General features: G+C 62.2%; 2 protein-coding genes across 4 annotated transcripts in view; both read right to left on the minus strand.

Moving 5' to 3' along the window:
- LOC138100260 (A.superbus venom factor 1-like) overlaps nucleotides 1–12,081 on the minus strand; it is a 29,999-nt gene extending 17,918 nt beyond the window's left edge. For 2 of the 3 annotated variants that reach the window (XM_068998052.1, XM_068998050.1), the window contains exons 1-15: nucleotides 11,992–12,081; nucleotides 10,765–10,957; nucleotides 9,228–9,387; nucleotides 8,445–8,515; nucleotides 8,259–8,353; nucleotides 8,093–8,175; nucleotides 7,923–8,013; nucleotides 7,411–7,513; nucleotides 6,739–6,859; nucleotides 5,914–6,029; nucleotides 4,518–4,664; nucleotides 2,833–3,045; nucleotides 2,553–2,747; nucleotides 1,848–2,009; nucleotides 736–865 (exon numbers count right to left, since the gene is read on the minus strand). In XM_068998052.1, coding sequence (XP_068854153.1) covers nucleotides 736–865; nucleotides 1,848–2,009; nucleotides 2,553–2,747; nucleotides 2,833–3,045; nucleotides 4,518–4,664; nucleotides 5,914–6,029; nucleotides 6,739–6,859; nucleotides 7,411–7,513; nucleotides 7,923–8,013; nucleotides 8,093–8,175; nucleotides 8,259–8,353; nucleotides 8,445–8,515; nucleotides 9,228–9,387; nucleotides 10,765–10,957; nucleotides 11,992–12,071 — 1,960 coding nt within the window. In that variant the 5' untranslated portion in view covers nucleotides 12,072–12,081. Of the gene's footprint in view, nucleotides 1–735; nucleotides 866–1,847; nucleotides 2,010–2,552; nucleotides 2,748–2,832; nucleotides 3,046–4,517; nucleotides 4,665–5,913; nucleotides 6,030–6,738; nucleotides 6,860–6,917; nucleotides 6,939–7,410; nucleotides 7,514–7,922; nucleotides 8,014–8,092; nucleotides 8,176–8,258; nucleotides 8,354–8,444; nucleotides 8,516–9,227; nucleotides 9,388–10,764; nucleotides 10,958–11,991 lie in introns of all 3 variants that reach the window. The other variant, XM_068998051.1, reaches the window with a different exon arrangement.
- A 2,519-nt stretch (nucleotides 12,082–14,600) lies between these two features.
- Nucleotides 14,601–27,295, minus strand: part of LOC138100157 (A.superbus venom factor 1-like) — a 29,094-nt gene continuing 16,399 nt past the window's right edge. Inside the window, exons 22-40 of the mRNA XM_068997891.1 lie at nucleotides 26,399–26,465; nucleotides 25,808–25,894; nucleotides 25,509–25,712; nucleotides 24,703–24,778; nucleotides 24,465–24,624; nucleotides 23,719–23,814; nucleotides 23,473–23,623; nucleotides 22,884–23,047; nucleotides 22,205–22,363; nucleotides 20,944–21,094; nucleotides 20,779–20,830; nucleotides 20,231–20,318; nucleotides 19,647–19,733; nucleotides 18,933–19,038; nucleotides 18,554–18,643; nucleotides 17,972–18,058; nucleotides 17,143–17,226; nucleotides 16,194–16,329; nucleotides 14,601–14,873 (exon numbers count right to left, since the gene is read on the minus strand). Coding sequence (XP_068853992.1) covers nucleotides 14,732–14,873; nucleotides 16,194–16,329; nucleotides 17,143–17,226; nucleotides 17,972–18,058; nucleotides 18,554–18,643; nucleotides 18,933–19,038; nucleotides 19,647–19,733; nucleotides 20,231–20,318; nucleotides 20,779–20,830; nucleotides 20,944–21,094; nucleotides 22,205–22,363; nucleotides 22,884–23,047; nucleotides 23,473–23,623; nucleotides 23,719–23,814; nucleotides 24,465–24,624; nucleotides 24,703–24,778; nucleotides 25,509–25,712; nucleotides 25,808–25,894; nucleotides 26,399–26,465 — 2,187 coding nt within the window. The 3' untranslated portion in view covers nucleotides 14,601–14,731. The remainder of the gene's footprint in view (nucleotides 14,874–16,193; nucleotides 16,330–17,142; nucleotides 17,227–17,971; nucleotides 18,059–18,553; nucleotides 18,644–18,932; nucleotides 19,039–19,646; nucleotides 19,734–20,230; nucleotides 20,319–20,778; nucleotides 20,831–20,943; nucleotides 21,095–22,204; nucleotides 22,364–22,883; nucleotides 23,048–23,472; nucleotides 23,624–23,718; nucleotides 23,815–24,464; nucleotides 24,625–24,702; nucleotides 24,779–25,508; nucleotides 25,713–25,807; nucleotides 25,895–26,398; nucleotides 26,466–27,295) is intronic.

Below are 27,295 nucleotides of genomic sequence, written 5' to 3' on the forward strand. Positions count from 1 at the left end.
CACCTCCTCCATCCCCTAAGTGACACTTCCTCCATCCCTGAGATGTCACCTCTCCCATCCCCGAGATGTCACCTACTCCATCCCTGAGCTGTCACCTCTCCCATCCTCAAGGTGTCACCTCCTCCATCCCTGAGATGTCACCTCCTCCATCCCTGAGATGTCACCTCCTCCATCCCTGAGGTGTCACATTTTCCTGTCCTTGAAATGTCACATCCTTGAGGCGTCACCTGTCCCATCCCGTAAGTGCCACCTCCCCTCTCCCTGAAGTGTCACCTCCCCTGTCCCCAAGATGTCACCTTCCCCATCCCCAAGGTGCCACATCCCTGAGATGTCACATCCTTGAAGTGTCACCTCCTCCTTCCCTGAGTGCCACCTCCTCCATGCCCAAATGTCACCTCCCCCACTCCTGAGGTGCAACATCCCTGAGATGTCACTTCCTCCATCCCTGAGCTGCCACCTCTCCTGTCCTCGAGGTGTCACCTACTCCATCCCTGTGATGTCACCTCCTCCATCCCTGAGCTGCCACCTCTCCCATCCTTGAGGTGTCACCTCCTCCATCCCTGAGATGTCACCTCCTCCATCCCCTAAGTGACACTTCCTCCATCCCCGAGATGTCACCTCTCCCATCCTCAAGGTGACACCTCCTCCATCCCCGAAATGTCACCTCCTCCAACCCCGAAGTGCCACCACCCCCTGTTCCCAAGATGCCACCACAGCTGTGCCAGCCAGTCCTACCTGACCGCTGGGGAGTGGAGACCTTGACGCTGGTGGCCAGGCTCAGGCCAGCGTCCGAGAAGACCCCGACGTTGTCCCTGCCACTGCCCGGGGTGCAGCCGATGTCACTTCTCTCCACCGTGTCCCAAACCTGCGCCCACAGGGGACAGCTGTGACAGCCACCGCCACCACCCAGGGGTGACAGGACAGTTCCAACAGCCACTGCCACCACCCAGGGATGATGGGGACATCTGTGATGGCCACCGCCACCACGCAGGGATGATGGGGACAGGGACAGCCATGATGGCCACCACCCAGGGATGGCGGAGGCAGGGACAGCCATGATGGCCACCACCCAGGGATGGTGGGGACAGGGACAGCCATGACAGCCACTGCCACCACCTGGGGATTGCAGGGATGGGGACAACTGGGGTGGCTACTGCCACTATCCAGGAACGCTGGGGACAACTGTGATGGCCATGGCCACCACCTGGGGATGGTGGGGATGGGGACAGGTGTGATGGCCACCACCTGGGGACACGGGGGATGAGGACATCAGTGACAGCCATGGTCAGCACCCAGGGATGATGGGGACAGCCATGATGGTCACTGCCACCACCCACAGACAATGGTGATGGGGACAACCATGATGGCCATGGCCACCACCCAGGGATGACAGGGACAGCCATGATGGTCACCACCCCTTGGGGACAGGGCCACCTACCCATGTCTGGGTGAGTCTGCTCTTCTTGCTGAGGGCAAGGACCCCCTTGTCCACGGCCACCAGCCAGGGATAGCCGGGACAGGGACAGCCATGATAGCCATGGCCACCACTTGGGGACAGCGGGGACAGGGACAGCTGTGATGGCCACCACCAGGGGATAGCAGGGACAGGGACAGCCATGATGACCACTCCCCCTTGGGGACAGCAGGGAGAGGACACCCATGATGGCCACCACCAGGGGACAGGGACAACTGTGATGGCCACCATCCAAGGATGCTGGGATAGCCATGACGGCCATGGCCATCTCCTGGGGACAGTGGGTACAGGCACAACCGTGATGACCACCACCCAAGGATGGTGAGGACAGTCATGACCACCCCTTGAGGACAGCGGGGACAGGGCCACCCACCCTGGCCTGGGTGAGCTTGTTCTTCTTGCTGAGGACGAAGACCCCTTTGTCCACGGCCACCAGCCCCACATGGGCCTTGTGGTCCCCCTCGATGCGCAGCCTCATCGGTGTCCCCGGCTCGTGGATGCGGTTGTCACCTTCTGTCGCCCCCTTCACCACCAGCTGCCACAGACACGGGGGGTGACGTCCCCAGGATGTCCCCAAAAGCCACCTTTGTCCCCCCCCACCGCAGGGGGGACCTTAAGTCTGGCCCTTCAGGGGCGGTTGGTGGCCGTGGGTTTGGGGTCTGGGTCACCACTGGGCCACCAGGGCCACCTGGGCAACCCAGGAGATGTCCAAGCTCTTCATGGAGTGTCCCAAACCACCCAAGTGACACCAAATCCCCACCAGGGGCCACCCAAGGCCCTCAATGTCCCACCAAAAGCCCCCGCTCCGGTCCCTTAATGTCCTCCAAACCCTTCCAAAGGTCCCTCAAGGACCTCCTAAGTCTCTCAATGTCCCCCCAAATCCCTCAAGGATCCCCAAGCCCCTCAAGGACCCCCAAGCCCTTCCAAGGGCCCCCAAATCCCTCAAGGGCCCCCCAAACCTTTCCAACACCTACCAGACCCCTGAAGGGTCACCTCAATGACCACCCCAGCCACCACCAAGGCCCATCCAACGCCCCCATGACCCCTTGACCCCCCCAGGCCAGCAGTGGACACTCACAGTGCCCATGCAGGTGTCCTTGACGTCCACCCAGACGGAGTCGGCCACAATCTCGCCGGGCAGGACGTAGTAATAGGCCACGATGCGGAAGGAGGGGATAAGCTCGGCCGTCACCGGCAGGGTCATGGTCACCAGGCTCTGGCCGGCCTCGTGCCGCTGCCGGCCGGCGCGGAGGATGCGGCCCTTGCTCATGATCTGCGAGAAACACAATGAGCTTGGTGGCCACCTGGATATCCAGGTGGTAAAGCTCTGGGACCACCGGTCAGCCACGGGTACCCACCAGGTAGGTGAAGAACGGGACGGAGTTGCGGACGTTGTTGTTGCTGGTCTTGAGGTGGAAGTTCACGGCCAGGTTGTCCCCGGGCTGCAGCTCGGTGGCAGCCACCGCCAGGTGCAGGAAGTTGCCCGAGCCGGCCTGGCTACGATAGGCCTCGGCCGTCATCTGCCGTGAAGCCTGGCGCTCCGGGGGCAGCCCCGCCTGGGCTGTCCGCACCTGTGACGGGGACACGGTGGCACTCGGTCAGCGGGGAGGGGCGTGGGCCTGGGTGGGGTCAGCGTGGAGGGCTTGGCCTTGAGGGGGACCACAAGGGCTTGGTTCCATAGAGCTCTTGGCCTCCACAGTGGTCTTGGCCACCATAGAGGCCTTGGGCATCATGGAGGTGTATTGGTCATCATGGAGGTCTTGGCCATCATGGAGGTGTGTTGGTCATCATGGAGGTCTTGGCCATCATGGAGGTCTTGGCCACCATAAAGGTTTTGGCCACCGAAGAGGTGTTGGCCAGCATGGAGGTGTGTTTGCCATCTTGGAGGTCTTGGCCACCATAAAGGTTTTGGCCACCGAAGAGGTGTTGGCCAGCATGGAGGTGTGTTTGCCATCTTGGAGGTCTTGGCCACTGCAGAGGCCTTGGCCATCATGGAGGTGTGTTGGTCATCATGGAGGTCTTGGCCATCATGGAGGTCTTGGCCACCATAAAGGTTTTGGCCACCGAAGAGATGTTGGCCAGCATGGAGGTGTGTTTGCCATCTTGGAGGTCTTGGCCACTGCAGAGGCCTTGGCCACTATGAAGGGTTTGGCCACTGTAAAGGTCTTGGTCACTGAATAGGTCTTGGCCACTGAAGAAGTCTTGGCCATCATAGAAGTTTTGGCCGCCACAGAGGTCTTGACCTCCCCCCAGAGGTCTTGGCCACCCATAAAGGTCTTGGCCACCCATAAAGGTCTTGACAACTGTGGAGATCTTGTCTGTCATGGCCTCCCTGTCCCTTCCTGGTGTCCTGGTCCTTGCTGACCATCTCCATGGTCAAACTGACCATCCTCTATCTTGGATGTCTTGGCCACTCATGGTTACCCCAACCTTGGTCGCTCCAACCTTGGCTCTTGGCCATCCTCAATGCTTTGGCCTCCTTCCCCCTGGCCTTGGCCATCCCAGTTCCTGGTCACTGCTGACCCTGGCCGCAGGCCACCATGGACAAGTGACTATGGTGGACACCTCCACCAGTCTCTTTGACTCCTGGTCCTTGGTCACTCTCATGTCTTGGTCAACCCTATTATGTTGGCCATCATGGTCATCTTGACCTTGCACATCCTTGTCCTTGGCTGATGGTGACCAGGACAGCCCCAGTCCTTGGTCACTCTTGTGTCTTGGTCAACCAATTGTGTTGGCCGCCATGGTTACCCTGACCTTGGACATCCTCATCCTTGGTCACTCTGGACATCTTGACCACCACAGTCACCTCAACCATGGGATGACCTTGTCTATCCTGGTTTTTGGCCAATGATGAGTGACCAGGATGACCCTTGGCCACCATGGATGTCCAGCCCATCCTGGCCCCTCAATCCTGCTGTCCTGGCCCTTGATGACCACAACCATTGGTCACCCCAGACATCTCAGCCACCACAACCCCCAGGTCACTTCCCCACCCCCTTGGCCACTCCAACTCCGGTGTCACCCCGGTGTCCCCACTCACGGTGATGGGGATGCTGTCCTTGTTGGCCGGCATGTTGAGGACCAGCCTGGCCGTGCCATCGCGCTGGGTGGACACCTGGCCCTGGAAGCCATCGGCCTGGACGGTGACACGTGGGGCTGGGGACTCGTCAGGGTTGGAGACATAGACCTGGAGGGGACACCGGGGGACACGGGGACATTACGTGGGGACATGGAGGGAGGGAAGGGCACTGGGAAGGGGCACTGGGAAAGGGTGGTGGCACTGGGAAGGGACACTGGGAAGGGACACTGGGAAGGGACACTGGCACTGGGAAGGGACACTGGGAAGGGGTGGTGGCACTGGGAAGGGACACTGGGAAGTGACACTGGCACTGGGAAGGGACACTGGGAAGGGGTGGTGGCACTGGGAAGGGGCACTGGGAAGGGGCACTGGGAAGGGACACTGGCACTGGGAAGGGACACTGGGAAGGGACACCAGGAAGGGACAGTGGGAAGGGGTGGTGACACCAAGAAGGGACACTGGGAAGTGACACTGGCACTGGGAAGGGACACTGGGAAGGGGTGGTGGCACTGGGAAGGGACACTGGGAAGGGACAGTGGGAAGGGGTGGTGGCACTGGGAAGGGACACAGGGAAGGGACACTGGCACTGGGAAGGGACACCAGGAAGGGACACTGGGAAGGGGTGGTGATAACCAAGAAGGGACACAGGGAAGTGACACTGGCACTGGGAAGGGACACTGGGAAGGGGTGGTGGCACTGGGAAGGGACACAGGGAAGTGACACTGGCACTGGGAAGGGACACTGGGAAGGGACAGTGGGAAGGGGTGGTGGCAGTGGGAAGGGACACCAGGAAGGGACACTGGGAAGGGGTGGTGACACCAAGAAGGCACACAGGGAACTGACACTGGCACTGGGAAGGGACACTGGGAAGGGGTGGTGGCACTGGGAAGGGACACTGGGAAGTGACACTGGCACTGGGAAGGGACACTGGGAAGGGGTGGTGGCAGTGGGAAGGGACACTGGGAAGGGACACTGGCACTGGGAAAAGACACTGGGAAGGGACACTGGGAAGGGGTGGTGGCACTGGGAAGGGACACTGGGAAGGGACACTGGGAAGGGACACTGGGAAGGGGTGGTGGCACTGGGAAGGGGTGGTGGCACTGGGAAGGGACACTGGGAAAGGGACACTGGGAGGGGACACTGGCACCAGGAAAGGGCCATTCCAGTGACACAGGGACAGTCCACGCTCCCCAGCCCCTCTCAGATGACACAGGGACATCACCCAGGGGCTGACTTTGGTCCCCAAATCTCCTCCACCTCCAACCCCAGTTGTGCCCTGTCCCCATCCCAAGCCAGGACACCCCAAGGGCCCTGTGCCACCACCCTGGGCCACCACTGTCCCCAAGATGTCACCAACCGTCAGGTCAAAGGGCATCCCCGGCTTGAAGTACTTGGGGGTGTGGGTGAAGTGGATGCTGTAGGGGGACGTCACGATCCGGATGCCGCTGCGCTGGGCCTCCACCATGTCACTGCCTGTGGGGACACCGCAGTGGCCGCGTCACCGGGGGCCAGGGCTCCTTGTCCCTCGCCCCAAATGTCCCCCCATCCTTGCCGTCCCTGTCCCCCCAGTGCCCTTTGTCCCCCATGTCCCCCCTCCGCCATGCTGGGCCTTCACCATGTCACCTCCTGTGGGGACAATGGCAGTGGCTGTGGCACCCAGCGCCATCCTGTCCCCTGTCCCATATGTCCCACCATCCTCACTGTCCCTGTCCCCCATGTCCCTCTGGGCCACCATGCTGGGCCTCCACCAAGTCACGACCTGTGGGGACACTGCAGTGACCATGTCACCTGGGGCCAGAGCTCCCTGTCCCCTGCCCAGGGACAGCCCACGGGTGGCCTCAGATGTCCCACCATCCTTGCTGTGTCCAACCCCACACGACCCCAGACCCACGTCACTGCTGTCCCCTCTTTGTCCCCCCACTGTCCCTGTCCTCCCAAGTTCCTCACGTCCCCCATGTCCCCCTGGGCCTCCACCATGTCACCACCTGTGGGGACACCGCAGTGGCCATGTCACCTGGGGCCAGGGCTCCCTGTCCCCCCATCCCAGATGTGCCCCAATCCTTGCTGTCCCAACCCCACACATCTCCAGACCCACGTCACTGCTGTCCCCACTTTGTCCCTCTGTCCCGCCAGTCCCCCGCGTCCCCCCACTGTCCCTGTCCCCCCGTGTCCCCGCGCAGACCTGACTCGGTGATGACAGTGACGGTGACGTAGAGGGAGTGTCCCACGAGCTCCTGGGGGTTGGGGAAACGCTCGCGCAGGTGGGCCATGGACAGCACGGCCTCGGCATCACCGTCCTGGACCTGGGGACAGGGAGACAGGGTTGGGACAGGGATGGGGACAGCAGGGGGACAGCACGGCCTCAGCGTCACCGTCCTGGACCTGGGGACAGGGTTGGGACAGGGATGGGGACAGCACGGCCTCGGCGTCACCATCCTGGACCTGGGGACAGGGTTGGGACAGGCATGGGGACAACAGGGGGACAGCACAGCCTCGGTGTCACAATCCTGGACCTGGGGACAGGGTTGGGACAGGCATGGGGACAGCACGGCCTCAGCATCCCCATCCTGCACCTGTGGCCACCAGGGACAGGGTGGGGACAGGGATGAGAATGGGGACAAGGGTGGGGACAGGCGATGGCAGAGCTCAGGAAGGGACAGGGGACGGGACAGGGCCCATGGAAATGGGGACAGAGGATGGGGACAGGAGAGCTCAGCCTGTGACAGGGATGGGGACAGGGACAGGGAAAAGGACACTGATGGGGACAAGGTTGGGGACAGGGACAATGGCAGGCTCACCAGGACAGGGACAGTGGCAGGGTTGGGGACAGGGCGGGGGACAGTGCCAGGCTCACCGCCACGCGCCGCAGGGACTGGGGGATGCTCTTCCTCTCGTCGTCCACCATGACCCCGAAGAGGACAAAGGCCGTCCCCTCCACGCGCTTCCCATACAGGTACCTGGGGACAGCACCGTGTGACCATGCCACCATGTCCCCAGCACCTCCCTATACTGCCACCCCTGTCCCCACACCACGCTGTCATCCCATTGTCCCATGTCCCCATCCTACCAATCCCTGTCATCCCATCCCTGCCACTGCCACCACCAACGTCACCGCACTCCTGCGTCCCCACTGCCAACCTCGCCCCCACACTGAGCTGTCACCCCATTGTCCCATGTCCCCATCCTGCCATCCCTGTCCCGTGTCCCACACCATCCCATCATGTCCTACCACCTCCACCACGTCACCCTGTGTCCCCCTCACCCTCCAGCCTGTCCCCGTGGACAGCAGCAGAGCAGAGCTGTCCCCTGTCCCCCCACCCCATCTCCACATGGGTGTGACCCCAGAGGGGACGGTCTTGGGGTCACCTGGCCAGGATGGACACCCGGAAATCCTGCTGGCGGTCGATGTACAGGAACTTCTCCTCGGGCTCCAGGGACACCTCAAAGCTCGGCAGCACTGCAGGGACGACATCGGTGACACCGGCGCCCCTTGGGGACAGTCCCCAGGGTCCCCCCTGCCCCCACCCTGCACCCACCGTATTCCTTGACCTCGAATTGGGTGCTGAAAACCTGATCCGGAGAATCCTCGAATTTGGCCGAAATCGTCCACATGCCCAGGCTGGAAGAGGGGACAGTGAGGAGACAGTGAGGGGACAGCACCAGGGGTGTCCCCGGACCACCGCGGAGGGAGGTGACACCCACCTGACAACCTCAGGCAGATTGTGGTTGAGGGACATGATCCCGGTTTTCATCGGGGAAGACACCGGGACTTGTTTGATGATGACGTTGTCGGGCGTCTGAGGGGACACGCGGAGGGTGGGGACGATGGCGCAGGTGGCACCGTGTTACCCCCCTTGCGTCACCCCTGTGTCACCCAAGGGCACCCACCTTGACCTCCACGATGACCGTCTTGGCCACCGGCTGCATGAGGTGGTCCACAGTGAAGAGGCGGCAGAGGACTGGGAGGGGACAAAAGGGACAAGGTGAGAGGGGATGAGGACAGGGTGGGGACATGGGGCACTGGGAGGGGACACAAGAGACAAGGACAGGGTGGGGACATGGGGCACTGGGAGGGGACATAGGGGACAAGGTGAGAGGGGACAAGGACAAGGTGGGGACACCCAGCATTGGGACGAGACACAGGGGACAAGGTGAATGGGGACCATGAGGGGACACAGGGGACAGGGAGGGGACATGGGGGACAAGGTGACCACAAGGATGGGGATATCCAGCACTGGGAGTGGACATGGGGCACTGGGAGGGGACACAGGGGACAAGGTGAGAGGGGACAAGGACGAGGTGGGGACAGGGGGGACAAGGTGAGAGGGGACAGTGAGGGGACACTCGGCAATGGGAGGGGACACGGGGGACAAGGTGGGTGGCGACAGGATGGGGACAGTGGGTCCCCCTGGGGACATCATGGGGAGGTCCCCAAATGGGTGCTGGGGTCTTGCACTGCAAGGTGACACCGGCACTCCAAGGTGTCCCCAACCCCCTGCAGTGTCCTCACCCCCTGAAGTGTCCCCAGCCCCCTCTGAGGTGTGACAGGGAGATGTCCCCAGCCCCCTGAGGTGTCCCCAGCCCCCTCTGAGATGTGACAGGGAGATGTCCCCAGCCCCCCACAGTGTCCCCATCCCCCCGAGGTGTCCTCAGGTGTCCCCTGTGTCTCACCGGTGGCGCCGGGGGTGTAGATGGGTTTGTCGGTCTGCACGAAGATGTGGCCGCTCTGCAGGGACACCAGCAGCACCTTCTCCAGGGTCACCGTGCCCACCCGCGCTGTCACCGTCACAAACTGCTTCCCCTGTGCCTGCGGCAGCGCCTTGGCCGACACCTGCGGGGACAGGGGACGTTGGGGACATCCACCGGGACTGGGGACACTGGGGACACCCACGGGGACAGGGGACACTGGGGACATCCACAGGGACTGGGGACACCTGTGGGGACAGGGGACGTTGGGGACATCCACGGGGACAGGGGACACTGGGGACACCTGCGGGGGCAGGGGACACTGGGGACACTGGGGACACCTGCAGGGACAGGGGATGTTGGGGACACCTGGGGGGACAGGGGATGTTGGGGACATCCACAGGGACTGGGGACACTGGGGACAGGGGATGTTGGGGACACCTGCGGGGACAGGGGACACTGGGGACACCTGTGAGGACAGGGGACGTTGGTGACACCCGTGGGGACAGGGGACACCGGGTGACACCCACACCACAAGGACAGGGGACATTGGGTGACACCCATGCCACAGGGACAGGACAGGGGACACCAGGTGACATCTGTGCCACAGGGACAGGAGACACTGGGTGGCAGCAGCACCACAGGGACAGGGGACACCAGGTGACAGCTGTGCCCAGGGTTGAGGACGCTGGGGACAGTCCCCAAGGACTCCAGGGTCACCATCCCCAAGGACCCCAGGAGTGACCATCCCTCTTGACATGGTGTGACGGCCCCCACGGACCCAGGGGGTGGTCACCACCCTCAAAATGGTGTGACCACCCCCAAAGACCCCAGGAGTGACCGTCCCCAAGGACGCCAGGGGTGACCATCCCCCTTGACATGATGTGATCGTCCCCATGGACCCCAGGAGTGACCACCCCTATGGACCCCAGAAGTGACCATCCCCCTTGACATGGTGTGACCCCAGGGGTGACCATCCCCATGGACCCCAGGAGTGACCATCCCCCTTGACATGGTGTGACCCCAGGGGTGACCATCCCCAGGGACCCCAGGAGTGACCACCCCCCTTGACATGGTGTGACCCCAGGGGTGACCATCCCCAGGGACCCCAGGAGTGACCACCCCTATGGACCCCAGGAATGACCATCCCCAAGGCCCCCAGGAGTGACCATCCCCAAGAACCCCAGGGGCGACCACCCCCCTTGACGTTGTGTGACCATCCCCGTGGAGCCCAGGAGTGACCACCCCCAAGGACCGCAGGAGTGACCGCCCCCATTGACATGGTGTGACCATCCCCATGGCCCCCAGGAGTGACCACCCCTATGGACCCCAGGAGTGACCGGCCCCAAGGACCCCAGAAGTGACCGGCCCCCCGTGTCCCCCACCCCCCGGACATTCTCCACCCCAGGTTCAGGGTTCAGCCTCAGTTTCCCCTCCTGGGCAGTGACCGCTGGGACAATGACCCGGGGCAGTGACCACGGGGTGGTGGCAGTGACCACCATGCGGGGTGGGGACACCGTACCTTGATGGTGGCAGTGGCCATCATGCCCTCGGCCGGGCTCAGGGGCACCCGGACCTGGAACAGGACCTGGCGCTTCTGAGGGAAGTCCTGGACCATGAGCGAGGCCTCGGTGGCCGCGGTCAGTCCGGGGGCCTCCAGCACCACGTGCTCGTCCGTCTCCAGCCGCAGCACGGCTGGGGTCACCATTGTCACCCTGGGGACACCGCGGGGCTGTCGTGGGGCTCTGGGGGTGTCACAGCACCCAGAAACCCCAAAATCTCTCCCCACAGCACCCTGGGGACCTCACAAAGCCCTGGGGACCCCAAAATCTGTCCCCACAGCACCCTGGGGACCTCACAAAGTCCTGGGGACCCCAAAATCTGTCCCCACAGTGCCTCAGGGACCTCACAGAGCCCTGGGGCGTCACAGGACCCAGAAACTCCAAAATCTGTCCCTATATCACCTTGGGGACCTCACAGCACCCAGAAACCCCAAAATCTGTCCCCACAACACCCTGGGGACCTCACAGCACCCAGAAACCCCAAAATCTGTCCCCACAGCACCCTGGGAACCTCACAAAGCCCTGGGGTGTCACAGCTCCCAGAAACCCCAAAATCTGTCCCCACAGCACCCTGGGGACTTCACATTGCCCTGAAGACCCCAAAATCTGTCCCCACAGCACCCTGGGGACCTTACAAAGCCCTGGGGACCCCAAAATCTGTCCCCACAGCACCTTGGGGACCTCACAGGATCCAGAAACCCCAAAATCTGTCCCCGCAATGCCCTGGGCATCTTGTCGGACCCCATGAACCCCCCCAGCCTGCCCCATGGGCCTGAAACAACCTCAAATCCCCCATTACACCCCAGTATCCCTCACTGCCCCCCCAGTATCCCCCATTACACCCCAGTATCCCCCATTACACCCCAGTATCCTTCATTACACCCCAAATCCCACATTATATCCCAAATCCCCCATTACACCCCAGAACCCACCCAGGGGGGGCCTGGACAGGGAGGTCCCATTTGGGGCTGGGGGTCCCTGGGGGGTTTTTGGGGGGCTCCTGGATATGGGGGATCCGGGCTGGGGTGGGGGTGGGGGTCCCATGCGGGGTTGGGGGGATTTTGGGGGGGAAATCCTGAGGTTGGGATGGTCCCAACAAAGAGGATTTGATGGGGGAACCCCAGGGGAGATCCCGGGGGGGTTAAAAGAGGGGGTCCCATGGGTGGGGGTGGTCCCAAATCGCTCACAGCTGGGCGTGGGCGGGGGTCCCGAGCAGCACCAGGAGGCCGAGGAGGAGGAGGAGGAGGGGCAGCGCCGGGGCTCCCATGGCTGCAGGGTGGGGGGAGAGGGAACAGGGACAGTGGCCAGGGGGTCCCTTTATGGTGGCCCCGCTGGTTAATGGGTAACCCGAGCCCTGGGCCCACCCATGGGTGGGGGGAGGGGCTGCGGCCACCTGCGGCCCCTTGGGTGGGGGTGGGGGTGGGGGTGACACCCCTGGGACCCCCAAGACCCCCTGTGCCGGGGGGGGGGGTGGCACCCGCTGGGGGGGTCCCGCAGCCTTGGGTGTCCCTGGGGAGGGGTTGGGAGCCCCCCGACCCCCTCCCCCCCGACCCCCCCGAGGGGTGGGGGAGGGGCTGCCCAGATGCCCGGTCCTTCCTCATTTCGGGGAAGGCGCTGGCGAGGGGCCACCTCGGGGCTTGCGACATTGGCAGGGACACCAGAGGGGGGGTCACGACACGGGTGGGGGGGACACCAGGGGACACTGCTGGGACGGGGGGGGTGGGGAGAGTCCTCCCTGAGAGCCCCCCCCACCCCCCCAGTAGGTCATGGACACCTGGGTCCCCACGGAGACCCCTGGCAGGTCCTGGGTGAGCTCCTGGAGCCCTGGTAGGACCTGGACATCTGGGGCCCACCTGGACCCTTGGTAGGACATGGACGCCTGGGTCACCTCCTGGATCTCAGCACCTGAGTCCCCCCCCGAGACCCCTGGTAGGACCCGGACACCTGGGTCACCCCCTGAGACCCCAAACAGGTCCTGGGTCACCTCCAGGACCCCTGGTAGGACCCGGACACCTGGGTCACCTCCTGAGATCCCAAACAGGTCCTGGGTCCCCTCCAGGACCCCTGGTAGGACCTGGCCACTTGGTCCTCCCTGGATCTGGACACCTGGGTCCACCCTGAGACCCCTGACAGGTCCTGGACACCTGGTTCCACCTGGCCCTGGACACCTGGGTCACCTCCTGGATCTCAGCACCTGAGTCTCCCCTGGACCCCTGGTAGGACCTGGACACCTGGGTCCACCTGGCCCTGGACACGTGTGTCCCTTCCTGGACACTTGGTAGGACTCAGACACCTTGATCCCTGCTGGACCTGGGTCAACTCCAAACCCTTGGTAGAACCCCAACACCTGGGTCCCCCCTGAGACCCCCAACAGGTCCTGGACACCTGGGTCACCTCCTGGACTCCTGGTAGCACTTGGACATCTGGGTCCTCCTGGACCAGGACACGTGGTCCCCCCTGAACCTGGACATCTGGGTCCCCTCTTTGACCAAAATCCAGGTCCCTCCTTGAAAGACCCCTGAAAGAACCGGGACACCTGGACCCCTCCTGGACCCCCTGGATCCCTCCTTGACCACCCTGGGTCACCATGTCCAGACCTCCTGGGCCCCTCCTGGACCACCTGGGTCACCATGTCCAGCCAGCTGTACCCCTCCTTGTCCACCCTGGGTCGCCATGTCCAGCCAGCTGGACCCCTCCTGGACCACCTGGGTCGCCATGTCCAGACCCCCTGGACCCCTCCTTGACCACCCTGGGTCACCATGTCCAGCCAGCTGGACCCCTCCTGGACCACCTGGGTCACCATGTCCAGACACCTGGACCCCTCCTTGACCACCCTGGGTCACCATGTCCAGCCAGCTGGACCCCTCCTGGACCACCTGGGTCACCATGTCCAGACACCTGGACCCCTCCTTGTCCACCCTGGGTCACCATGTCCAGACCCCCTGGATCCTGATGTCTCTTACGGTGTCCCCTTGAGTCCCCCTGTCCCCCTACAGTGTCTCCATGACCCCAAAACCCTGGTGGAGCCCCCAGAACCCTCTTGTCCCCTACAAAGTCCCCCTGTCCCCTACAGTGTCCCCATGACCACACCAGCCCCTACAGAGTCCTGGTGGTGACACACATCCTAGTGTCCCCCATGGTCTCCCATGTCCCCTCTGGTGTCCCCATGACCCAACCAACCCCTAGGGAGCCCCCCCACCACCCCCTTGTCCCTTATAAACCCTCTATGTCCCCTATGGTGTCCCCACACCCCCTATGGTGTCCCCATGTCCCTTCATGGTGTCCCTGTGGCCCTTCTGCTGTCCCCATGTTCCCTACGATGTCCCGATGACTCCATCAACCCCTATGGAGTCACCATCACCCTCTTGTCCCCTCCGGTGTCCCCATGTCCCTTATTGTGTCCCCCGTGTCCTCTATGGAGTCCCCACCACCCTCTCGCCCCCTCTGGTGGCCCCATGTCCCCTTTGGTGTCCCCATGGCCCCAGTGGTGTCCCCCTGTCCCCCATGGTGTCCCCATGTCCCTCCGTGGTGTCCCTGCCACCCCTCTGGTGTCCCCATGACTCCATCAACCCTATGGGGTCCCCACCACCCTCTTGCCCCTTCTGGTGTCCCCATGTCCCTTATCATGTCCCCATGACCCCTCTGGTGTCTCCATGTCCTCTGTGGTGTCCCCACCACCCACTGTCCCCGCTGGTGTCCCCATGACCCAGTTGATGTCCCCACCACCTTCTTCTGTCCTCTGGGGTCCCCGCCACCTCCCACATATCCCCCTCCACAGACACCCTGAGCCAGGTGCTCAGAAATGACTTTTTTAACAAAAAAATAAAGGGGAGGGAGGAGGGGACAAAAGGTGACCAAAAGGGTTGGCGACACCCGAGGGTTGGTGACACCCGAGGGTTGGTGACAACCCGGGGGCGGGGTGGGGACTCAGCTGGGACACCCGAAGAGGGTCATGGCCTCGGAGAACTCGACAAAGTCCTGGCAGCGTCCCTGCAGGGCGGGGTCCTGGCACGACTCCTCCGAGGGCCACTCCTCGAGCCACGTGTCCTTCCCGATCAGGTACGAGAAGCTGGGGACACAGGGGACAGTGATGGGGACACAGGGGACAGTGATGAGGACACGGGGGACAGCGATGGGGACACGGGGGACAGCGAGGGCAAGAGGGGCAGTGGGGACAGTGGGGGATATAGGGGAATGTTGGGGACTATGGGGACAACAGGGGACAGCAGGGGCAAGGGAGGCAGTGGGGACAATGGGGGGCAATGGGGACAATGGGGACCGTGGGGATATAGAGACATGGGGGATGGTGGGAACAACGGGGACAATGGGGACAATGGGGACAGTGGGGACAACGGGGACAGTGGGGACAATGGGGACAGTGGGGATATAGGGGACAGTGGGGATATAGGGGACAGTGGGGATAAAGAGACATGGGGGATGGTGGGAACAACGGGGACAATGGGGATATAGGGGACAATGGGGACAACGGGGACAATTGAGGGCAATGGGGGCAATGGGGGCAATGAGGATATATGGGGACAATGGGGGCAGTGGGGACAATGGGGATATAGGGGACAGTGGGGACAACGGGGACAGTGGGGACAGTGGGAACAATGGGGGCAATGGGGGGCAACGGGGACAGTGGGGACAATGGGGGCAGTGGGGCAATGGGGATATTGGGGGACAGTGGGGACAACGGGGACAGTGGGGACAGTGGGAACAATGGGGGCAATGGGGGGCAACGGGGACAATGGGGACAATGGGGACAGTGGGGACAATGGGGGCAATGGGGACAATGGGGGCAGTGGGGACAACAGGGATATAGGGGACAGTGGGGACAATGGGGACAGTGGGGAGCAATGGGGATGTAGGGGACAGTGGGGACAATGGGGACAATGGGGATCTATGGGGACAATGGGGACAATGGGGATCTATGGGGACAATGGGGACAATGGGGGCAGTGTCCCCTGTGTCCTCTTGCTGTCCTCACCTTCTCCCTCTGCTCCCTGTGTCCCCCTGTCCCCCGTCCCTCCCTGTCTCCATGTCTCCCCTGTCCCTGTGTCCCCCTCTCCCCTGTCCCCATATCCCCCGCCTTGTCCCCGTGTCCCTCCATCCCCTCTCTCCTGTCCCTGTGCCCTCCCCATCCCCATGTCCCTCACATCCCCATGTTCCCACATCCCCCCGTCCCCTCTCCCCTGTCCCTTTGTCTCCCCGTCCCCTCTCCCCACCCCAGTGTCCCCCTGTCCCCTCTGCCCCTGTCCCAGTGTCCCTCCCTGTCCCCACAGGCCCCTTCCACATCCCCCACACGTGTCCCTGTGTCCCCCCATGGCCTCCCGTGTCCCTTCCATGTCCCTCCCGTGTCCCCCCAGTGTCCCCCCAGTGTCCCTACTGTCTGCCGGTGACCCAGAGGTCGCTGGCCTGTCCCCAGACCAGGTAGTCCTGTCCCTTGCGCAGGTTCAGGCTGTCCCTGCACTGCTGGTGGCTCACGAATGTCCTGCTGCTGCCGGCGGGGTCCTCGTCCGTGCCTGGTCACCGTGTCACCGTGTCACCGTGTCACCGTGTCACCTCCACCCCCCCAAACCGGGCAGCTGTGGTGGCCCCACCCCCTGCTGGCACCAGCTGTGGGTGGGACCAGGTCCCTCTGGCCTTGCCAGCAGCTTCGGGGGTCCCCAATGCACCTGGGTGGCACCGACCCCACCTGGGTGACATCAACTCATTTGGGTGTCCCCAACCCCCACCAGGGTAACCCCAAACTCCCTTGGGTGACACCAACCCCACCTTGGTGACGTCAGCCCCCTTGTGTGTCTCTAACCCACCCGGGTGTCCCCAAAACCCTTGAGTGACTTCAACTCCCACCTGCGTGTCCCCAGCCCCAGATGACCCTCACCGTGTCCCTCCACGGGGTGGCCTCGTCCCCCCGCAGGTGGCCGTTTCTCCCCCTTGGTGACCTTGTCACACCTGCCCTGTGGTGGCCTTGTCCCCCCCTTGGTGGCCTTTTCCCCCCCAGAGTGACTGTGTCCCTCCAAGGGTGGCCGTGTCTCCCTGAAGTGGCCATGTCCCCCTCTTGAGGTGACCTTGTCCCCCCACGATGTCCTTGTCCCTCTCAGGGTGGCCTTGTCCCCCAACAGTTCCTTTGTCCCCCCCACAGTTTCCTTGTCCCCCAAGGTGGCCTTGTGCCCCTCCTAGAGTGGCCTTTTCCTCCCCCATGGTGGCCTTGTTCCCCCCATGGTTTCCTTGTCCCTCCTGAGGTGACCCCGGGGTGGCTTTTTCACCCTCTTTGGTGGCCTTGTCCCCCCCCTCCCCGAGGTGGCCTTGCCCCCTGCTCGCGGTGGCCGTACCCATCTTGATGACCGACAGGACCTTCATGACGTAATTGTCGTGGGACGGGGTCTCCTCGCGGTCCACCAGCTTCACCTTGTACACTGCCAGGGGACACGGGGACAGCGCTGTCATCCCCGCTGGGGTGGCCCCCTTGCGTCCCTCCTTGCCCCTTTGATGTCCCCGATGTCCCCACCCACAGCCTTTCTGTCCCCAGCTCCACCCACCATGACCCAATGTCCCCAATGTCCCCAGTGCCCTCAATCCCTGCAATGTTCCCCAGCATTCCCAATGTTCCCAATGTCCTTGATGTCCCCAATGTCCCCACTGTCCCCAGTGTCCCCAATCCCCCATTGTCCCAAATGTCCCCAGTGTCCTTGATGTCTCCATTGTCCCCAATGCCCCCGATGTCCCCAATGTTTCCAGTCTCCAATGTCCCCAACCCCCAGTGTCCCCAATATCCCAAATGACCTTGATGTCCCCAGTATCCCCAGTGTCCCTGTTGTCCTTGTGTCCCCAATCCCCCATTGTCCCCAATGTTTCCAGTCTCCAATGTCCCCAACCCCCAATGTCCTCAATATCCCAAATGTCCTTGATGTCCCCAATGTCCCCAGTGTCCCCATTGTCCTCGTGTCCCCAATCCCCCATTGTTCCCAATGTTTCCAGTCTCCAATGTCCCCAACCCCCAATGTCCCCATTGTCCCCAATGCCCCCGCTGTCCCTGATGTTCCCCGTGACCCCAATGTCCCCAATATCCCCAATCCCCCAATGTCCCCAATGTCCCCAGTATCCCCCAGCACTGCCATCGCCCCCATTGTCCCTGCTGTCCCCACTGTCCCCATGTCCCACCAAAGTCCACTCCAGGCTCGCAGGCGAGCTGGATGCGTTGGTTGACGGTGATGGCCTCGTGCTGCTCCTGCCGCTTGAAGCAGCTCTCTGTGGGGACACGGGGACATCATGGGGACATCATGGGGACCCAGCCATGACAAGGTCAGGTCCGGCAGGGATGTGTCCCCATCGCAGTCATGACACGTGACATCTCATCAATGACGTGTCCCCACCACGGGCATGACGTGTCCCATTGTGGCAGGGACATGTCCCCATCATGACCATGACGTGTCCCACCACGGCAGGGACATGTCCCCATCACGGTCATGACATGTGACATCTTGCCATTGTGTCCCACCATGGCTGTGACTTGTCTCATCCTGGCCGTGACATGTCCCCATCATGACCGTGACGTGTCCCACCATGGCAGGGACATGTCACCATCGTGGTGGGGACACGTTTCCATCATGGCCATCAAGTGTCCCACCACATCAAGGTGTTCCATCATGGCCATGACATGGCCCCTCATGGCCATGGAGTGTCCCACCCTGCCAGTGCTGTCATCCCATCCCACCCCCCGTGTCCCTGTGTCCCCAGCGTCACCTTCGGCACAGCGACAAACGTCCCCCTGGCAGATCTTGTTCAGTTTCCCTCCCTCCTTGTCCGGGTGGTAGAACCGGGTGCAGCGATCATCTGTGGGGACACGGGGACATCTGGGACATCAGGGGACATGGGGGGACAGCAGGGGACATCAACCGGGGCCCAGCAGGAGGTGTGGGGACAGGGTGGTGACATTGGGGTGGGGACGCTTAGCGGGGGATGAGAGGGGACACAGAGCGAGGAGATCAGTGGGACGAAAGCACAGGAGGGGACATGGAGGGGACTTCAGAGGGTGTGGGGGTGGAGGGGACCCGAGGATGACCCAGGGGACCCCAGGGTGATCCAGGTGACAAGGGTGACCCAGGTGACCCGGCTGACACACCGATGCTGTAGTAGCTGTAGACGCTGACAGCCGCGGGCTGGATCAGCCCCACCTGGAACCTCTGGTGGGCCTTGAAGGCGAAGCACTCCTGGGCCTTGTGAGACACCTGGGGACAGTGCGGGGACACGGGGACGTGGGGGTGGCCCTCAGACAGTGAAGCACCTCCCCAACCCTCTGGTCCTGTCCCCAGCCATGTCCCCGTGCTGTCCCCACCCATCACCTGGAGCTGTCTCTGTCCTCGTCACCACCTTGAGACTGTTTCTGTGTCACCCACTTCTGTCCCCAACACTGTCTGTCCCCATCCCATCCTTGCCCCCCTCCTGTCCCTGCCCATGTCCCCAACTCCCTCCTGGTCCCTGTCCCATCCTGTCCCTGTCACCATCCCTGTCCTCTCACATCCCTGTCCCATCTTGTCCCTGTCCCCATGTCCCTCCTGTCCCCAATGTCCTCTGTGTCCCCACCTTCATCACCATCCTTGTCCCCTTCTGTCCCTGCCCATGTCCCCAACTCCCTCCTGGTCCCTGTCCCATCTTGGTCCCTGTCCCATCCCTGTCCCATCATGTCCCCATTCCTCTCCCATCTTGTCCCCATCCAGTCCATGTCCTGTCCTATCCCTGTCCCATCTTGTCCCTGTCCCCATCCCTGTCCTGTCCCTGTCCCCATCCCTTTCCCCACCTCCCAGTTCCTACCCCAGTGTCCCCTCCGTGTCCCCACCTTGTCCAGGTAAATGATGACGTTGCTCCGCTCCGTTCCCTGATCCAGCTCGAACTTGGAGATGTACCTGTCCACCCCCTCGGACAGCTGGGGACACGGGGGACAGCGTCACACTGGGCACGGGGAACACGCGGAGACACGCGGGGACATGTGGGGACACAGGGACACTGTGACATGAGGGACATGCAGGGACATGCGGGGACACTGGGGACGCTGTGACACCGGGAACAGGGGACACGCAGGGACACATAGGGACACCGGGGGACACCATGACACCAAGCATGGGGGACATGCAGGGACACGTGGGGACACACCGTGACACCACGGGGACATGTGGAGACAGGGTGACATGAGGAACGCAGGACATGTGGGGACATGTGGGGACATGTGGGGACACAGAATGGCATCAGGACATGGGGACACACGGGGACACGGTGACACCGGACCTGTGGGGACACCCAGGGACAACAGGGATGTGGGGACATGTGGCAGTGCGGGGACATGGTGACACACAACGGCACAAAAACGTGGGGTCCCCTGTCTCCCCCAGGTCCCCCTGGGTGTCCCCATGTCCCCACACTGACCCTCCTCAGGTCCTGGACATCCGGTGAGAAGCCCGTGAGCATGGACACGTCCAGGATGGACATAGTGGCATCCACGGTGTCCAGGTACCTGTGGGGACAGGGCTGAGGCCACTCCCGCCTGTCCCCAACCACCCCAGTGTCCCCAGTGTTCCCATTCCCAAGGGTCCCCATGGGACCAGGTGGGGGCTGAGCCCTGTGTGTCCCCGTTGTCCCCATCCTTTCCCTGACATCCCCGTGTCCCCATTCCTCTCCTTGTCCCCAATGTCCCCATCCTTCTCCCTCACATCACTGTCCCCAATGTCCCCATTCCCCTTCCTGTCCCCAGTGTCCCCATTTCCCTCCCTGTCCCCAGTGTCCCCATCCTAACCCTGATGTCCCTGTCCCCAATGTCCCCATTCCCCTCCCTGTCCCCAGTGTCCTCATCCTTCCCCTGATGTCCCTGTCCCCAATGTCCCCATTCCTCTCCCTGTCCCCAGTGTCCCTCCCTCCCACTCCCCTCCCTGTCCCCTCCCTGCCCCTGCCATCCCCGCCGTCCCCAGTGTCCCCACCTGGTGCAGATGGTGATCTTGACGGACCTGATGACATCCTCCTCTTCCTTGCCTGGGTGGGGACAACAAGGGGACATTGAAGAGGAGACGGGGCGCACAGAGGGGAGGCGGGGAGGGGCTCAGGGGCACACAGCGAGGACAGGGAGGGGACAGTTGGGGACTCACCCATGTTCACCTCCTCCACGTTCACACTCAGGTCGAAGTTGTCACATTTGTTGTCCTTCTCGGGGACCTTGGCGTGGTACACGGTCACCACTGTCATTGTCCCCTTGCCCACGCCCTCGGCCTTCACCGTGAATTCCTCGTTCAGCTTGGTCTGAGGGGACAGGGATGTCCCCAGGAGGGACAGGAAGGGGTGTGTGGGGACATGGAGGGGACATAGAAGGGACAGGGACAGGCAGGACATGGAGGGGGTGACAGCGTTGCAGAGATAGAGGGGACAGGGATGTTGAAGGACACAGAGGGGACATGAAGATCAGGAGGACAAGGAGGTGACAGGGATATTGCAGGTCACAGCAAGGGAGGGGACAAGCTCAGCCTGGGACATGGAGGTGACAGGGACATCCCAGGGAGGGGACAAGGTCATCCTGGGACATCCCAAGCCTTGCAAGGACACAGAGGGGACAGGACATGGAAGGGACAAGGACAACCAAGGCCATGGTGAGGGGGCAGGATGGTGCTGGGACTCAAAGAGGCCCAGAGGTGACAGAGACAGAGTGACAGGGTGACATGGTGACAGGGTGACATGGCACAAGGTCATCCTGGGACATCCCAAGCCTTGCAAGGACACAGCGGGGACAGGACATGGAAGGGACAAGGACAACCAAGGCCATGGTGAAGATACAGGATTATCCTGGGACATAAAAGTGACAGGGTGACAGGTGACAGGGACAAGGGTGCCGGGTGCCAAGGTCATCCTGGGACATCCCAAGCCTTGAGAAGACACAGAGGTGACAGAACACAGAAGGGACAAGAACAACCAAGGCCATGGTGAAGGGACAGGATTGTCCCAGGACATGAGGAGACCCAGAAGGGACAGGGAAAAGGTGCCAGGGTGCCAGGGTGACAAGGCCGCAGGGGACAAGGTCACCCTGGGACATCCCAAGCCTTGAGAAGACACGGAGGAGAGAAAACGTGGAACGGACATCGAAGGAACATGGAAGGGACAAGAACAACCAAGGCCGTGGTGAGGGGACAGGAGTGTCCTGGGACATAAGGAGACCCAGAGGTGACAGTGACAGGGTGACAAGGCCACAGGGGACAAGCTCAACCTGGGACATCCCAAGCCTTGAGAAGACACAGAGGTGACAGAACACAGAAGGGACACGAACAACCAAGGCCACGATGAGGGGACAGGATTATCCTGGGACATGAAGGTGACACATGGCAGGTGCCAGGTGCCAGTGCCAGGGACAGGGACAGGTACCTCGGTGGAGCGTGCCACCAGTGCGTTGCGGTTCTCGATGCGGTACTTGACGGGGCTGGCGCGGCGCGGCAGCAGCACCGACACATCCAGCTCCAGCTGCTGCTGGGCCTCTGCGGCCACCTGGTACTGGGCCAACGCTTGGAACACCAGGATGGTGGCCTGAAGGGACAGCAGGGTCACCAGGGCTTGGGGACAATGGGTGGAGAGCCCACAAGGGCTTCTGAGTGGACACCGGAATCACTGGGGTCACCAGGGCTTGGGGACACCAGCTGTGTGTCCACCTAGTACTGGGCCAGAGCTTGGAACACCAGGATGGTGGCCTGAAGGGACAGCAGGGTCACCAGGGCTTGGGGACAATGGGTGGAGAGCCCACAAGGGCGTCTGAGTGGACACTGGAATCACTGGGGTCACCAGGGCTTGGGGACACCAGTTGGAGTGCCCACAAGGGCTCCTGGGTGGCCTGGTGGCCTGAGGGTCAGCGGTGTCACCAGGGCTTGGCGACATTGGCTGTGTGTCCGCATGGTACTGGGCCAGCCCTTGGAACACCAGGGTCACCCCTGAGGTGACCCCCATGCCCGGAGATGTCCCCAAAACCACAACCCCCATCCCTGTCATCCCCAGGGCCACCAGGTGCCCCTGAGATGTCCCCGTGGGTGGCTGGGGGTGTCCCATGTCCCACCTGGGTGGAACCGTAGCCGCCTCCGTAGTAGTTCTGCTGAGCGAGCCACCGGACCACCGGCCCTGCCAGCTCCGACTTCTTCATGTGCACCAGGGCCAGCAGTGCGTAGGACGTGCCCTCGATGTTGTAGGTGCGGGCATTGCGCTCCTCCCAGCTGGCCCCGCCTGCAGCGACACCGGGGACACCCTCAGACACCAGGGACCCCACAGCCACCTCACCCCGAGCCCAAATTACAACCCCGGGTGAGGCGTCTCCTCTGGGGGATCCAAAACCACTTCTGGAGAACCTCATGAGAACCCAAAACCACCTCTTCTGACCCCAGTTTCAACCCTTTGGATCCCAAGGTGAAGGTGTCACCTTTGAGAATGTCAGGAGGACCCAAACCCACCTCCCCTGACCACAGTTTCCACCCCCAGGTGAGACTTCAATTCTGGAGAACCTCATGAGAACCCAAAACCACCTCCCCTGACCCCAGTTTCCACCCCCTCTTGAGGTGTCACCTTTGGAGAACCTCATGAGGACCCAAAATCTCATAAGGACCCAAAACCACCTCCTTTCACTCCAATTTCAGCCCCAACTGAGGCATCACCTTTGGAGAACCTCATGAGGACCTTCTCGCTCTTGAGCTTCCCGGCCAGGGCCAGCGCGTAGGATGCCAGGGCCACCGTGTAGGGCCGGGCCAGCTGCTCATAGCGCCGGGCCAGGAAGTTGGCGGCTTTGTTGATGCTCTCGTCCAAGCTCTGGGAATAAAGGACGGAAAATTTGGGATCTCAGGTGGCTTCCATGAGGGCCTGGCACCTCAGGAATGTCCCTGCCCCCACGTGGGGTCACTCACGTTGACGTGGTCCTTGCAGGTGTCCCGTGCCTCCTCCAGGGCGATGAGGATGAAGGCGGTGAGGGACACCTCAGGCTCGGCGCCTACGTAGCCTCCCTGGGGGATAAAAAAGAGGGAAAAATCCTCGGGATCAGGGTTTTCCCAGTGAGTTCTGCCCCACCCAATGCTCGGCCATGCCCCAGGAACCCATTCCAAAAATCTGTCCTTGACCAGGCCAAGGGACACCCAAGGGACACCCAAAGAATCCCTAAGGGACACCCAAGGAATGTCTGACCTTCACCTGACCTTCACCTGACCTTCACGCAAGGAACACCCAAGGGATACCCAAAGAACCCCCAAGGAACACCCGAGGAATTCCTGAGGTTCACCTGACCTTCCACCAAGGAACACCCAAAACCCAACCGAACTTCACCCAGAGAACACCCAAGGAATTCCTGAGCTTCACCTGACCTTCACCCCAGGAAAGTCCAAGGAACACCCAAGGACCATCTGACCTTCACCCAAGCTTCACCCAAGGAAAACACCTCAACTTCACCCGAAGTTCACCTGACCTTCAGCCGAGGAATACCCAAAACCCACCCAAACTTCACCCAAGGAACACCCAAGAAATTCCTGAGGTTCACCTGATCTTCACCCCAGGAACACCTAAAGCCCACCCAAGACCCTCCCACTCTTCACCTGACCTCCACCTGAGGTCCTCCCAACCTTCAGCCACCAGCAGTGACAGGGTTGAGGCGCCCCCCTACCAACATCTCCTTATGGATGACAGGAGCGTCCTCCTGGAAGACTCCATCCGGCTTCTGCTTGTTGAGGATGAGCCACTTGACGGGGCCGCAGATCTCGCTGTGCTCGATGTCCGTCAGCTTGCGGGCCATGGCGAACACCTTGACCACGTAGGCGGTCAACCTGGGGATGGGGAAACCTGAGCATCGCGTCCGGGCCTGTCACCCGAGCCAGGTGGTGGCGGTGGCAGCAGGACCTCACCAGGTGCTGGAGGGGCGCTGGATGAAGGCGGCGTAGGAGCTGTCGGGCTTGCGGAAGGCCAACTGTTGGGTGTAACCTGCGAGGAGATGGACGTTGGTCAATGCAAGGGGTGGCCGGGGGTGGCTTCAGGCCACCAAGGTCCTCCAGTCATTGGTCAATGTGAGGGGTGGCTGGCGGTGGCCGGCAGTGGCCTCAGTCCACCAATGTCCTCCAACTCTTGGTCAATGTGAAAGGTGGCCGGGGTGGCCTCAGGCCACCAATGTCCTCCAACCCATTGGTGAATACAAGGAGTGTCCAGGGATGGCCTCAGACCACCAGTGTCCTCCAACTGTTGGTCAACCTGAGGGGTGTCCAGGGGTGGCCTCAGGCCACCAATGTCCTCCAACCGTTGGTGAATACAAGGAGTGTCCAGGGGTGGCCACAGGCCACCAATGTCCTCCAACTATTGGTCAACCTGAGGGGTGTCCAGGGGTGGCCTCAGGCCACCAACACCCTCCAACCATTGGCCAAGAGAAGGAACACCTGGAGGTGCCATCAGGCCACCAACGCCCTCTAACTGTTGGTCAACACAAGGAGCACCCACCCAAGCTGAGGAAGCCTTGGGCCACCAACCCACTCAGGAGCCCATCCCAGTGCAAACCAGTAACTCCAGAAACCCCAAACTGGTGGCACCCAACCCAGGTTTCCAGAGGGGCGACCTCCTGCACCACCTCAGAAGATAGGGACATTTTGTGACCCGAGAGCGGCCACTGAGGGACATTCCCACCCTTTTGAGGACATTCCCACCCTTTTAGGGCTGCTCCCACCTTTCCTGATCAGCTCGATGGCCCCGGCCCGGCGGTCGATGCCGAAGTTCTCCCACTGCATGGTGTTGTCCAGGTAGTGGACAGCGATGACCGTGGGCGTCAGGGCGATCATGTTCTGCTCCCCGCAGCCCGACGGGGTCACGATCAGGTGCTTCAGCTTGGCCCCGTCGATGGCCTTCTCCACGATGATGGACACGGGGTTGCCTGGGCCACAAGGGGACGTGTCACACCCGAGGATGTCCCTCCCGCCTGTCCCCTCCCCCGGTTGTCCCCACCGGTGTCCCCTCCCCGGCGCTCACCTTGGATGCTGACTTTGGTCTCCGACTCCGTGTTGGGGACGATGTCCGAGAGATCCGCGGCCTTCACTCGCTCCTCCTGCACCCCGTCTGTGGGACGGGGTGGACGTGGGTGACCCCAAATCCTCCCCGTGTCCCCCCCAGTGCTCAACCCTGAGGTGACCCAGCCCTGCCCCACATCAGGGTGTCCCTTGTCCCTCCAGACCTTCCAGGGTCACACCAGGATGTCCCTTCTCCCTTGAAATGCCCCAGCTCTGTGGTGATGGGATGGCTCTTGGCCCCAAAGATGCCCCAAACCCACAGTGGGCCTTCCCTGGTCCCTCAAGATGTCCCAGACCCAGTGGGGTGTCCCTTGTCCTCCAAGATGTCCCAAATTTGCCCTTGGGGGTACATCCTCCATCCCCTAAGATGTCCCAGACCTACAGTTGGACTTCCTGGTTCCTCAAGATGTCCCAGACCTGCTCTTGGGGGTACCTTCTCCATCCCCTGAGATGTTCCAGCCTCACAGTGGGACCTCCCTTGTCCCTGAGGTGCCCCCAGACCCCGACCCAGGCAAGTCCCCCCATGGGGCCGAGCTCAGCCGCGGTCACTCACTGACTCCCTTCTTCTGTGGGTCCAGCTCGACGATCTGCACTGTCTTCTCCAGCCGCATCCCCTCGGGCTGCCCAGGGCAGAGTCCGGTGCTGAAGGTGGGGCTGGGTTTGGGGTCCTCCCCTTCCCAACCCCTCTGGACCGGCCGGGAAAGGCCTCCCAGTATAAACCAGCACCCCCAGCTCAGGTGGACACACTGGGACAGCCCCAGGAGGCCACACTTGGCCATCCTGAGGGGACAATCCTTCATCCCAGGATGAACCAGAATTACAGAATCAACCAGGTTGGAAAAGACCTTTGAGATCATCGAGTCCAACCTGTGACCCATCACCACCTTGTCACCCTGACCATGGCACCGAGTGCCATGTCCAGTCTTGAACACCTCCGGGGATGGGGACTCCACCATCTCCCTGGGCAGCCCCTGCCAATGTCCAACCACCCTTTCTGTGAAGAACCTCTTCCTAATGTCCAGCCTAAACCTCTCCTGGCATAGCTTAAGGCTGTGTCCTCTTGTCCTGTCACTGGTCACCCAGGACAAGAGATTGACCCCCACCTGGCTGCCCCCTCCTGCCAGGGAGTGGTGGACAGTGATGGGGTCACCCCCGAGCCTCCTCTTCTCCAGGATGAACAACCTTGGAGCACTTGTGCTCCAAGCCCCTCACCAGCCTTGTTGCCTTTCTCTGGACACTCTCCAGCCCCTCAATGTCCATCCTAAATTGGGGGCCCAGAACTGGACACAGCACTCGAGGTGTGGCCCAACCAGTGCAGAGTACCGGGGGACAATCCCTGCCCTGGTCCTGCTGGCCACTCCATTCCTGATCCAGGCCAGGTGCCATTGGCCTTCTTGGCCATCTGGGCTCATGTCCAGCCTGATGTCCATCAGTGCCCCCAGGTCCCTCT

Source organism: Aphelocoma coerulescens, chromosome 30 (assembly GCF_041296385.1).
Source record: "Aphelocoma coerulescens isolate FSJ_1873_10779 chromosome 30, UR_Acoe_1.0, whole genome shotgun sequence".
In the NCBI taxonomy this organism is placed as follows: domain Eukaryota; kingdom Metazoa; phylum Chordata; class Aves; order Passeriformes; family Corvidae; genus Aphelocoma; species Aphelocoma coerulescens.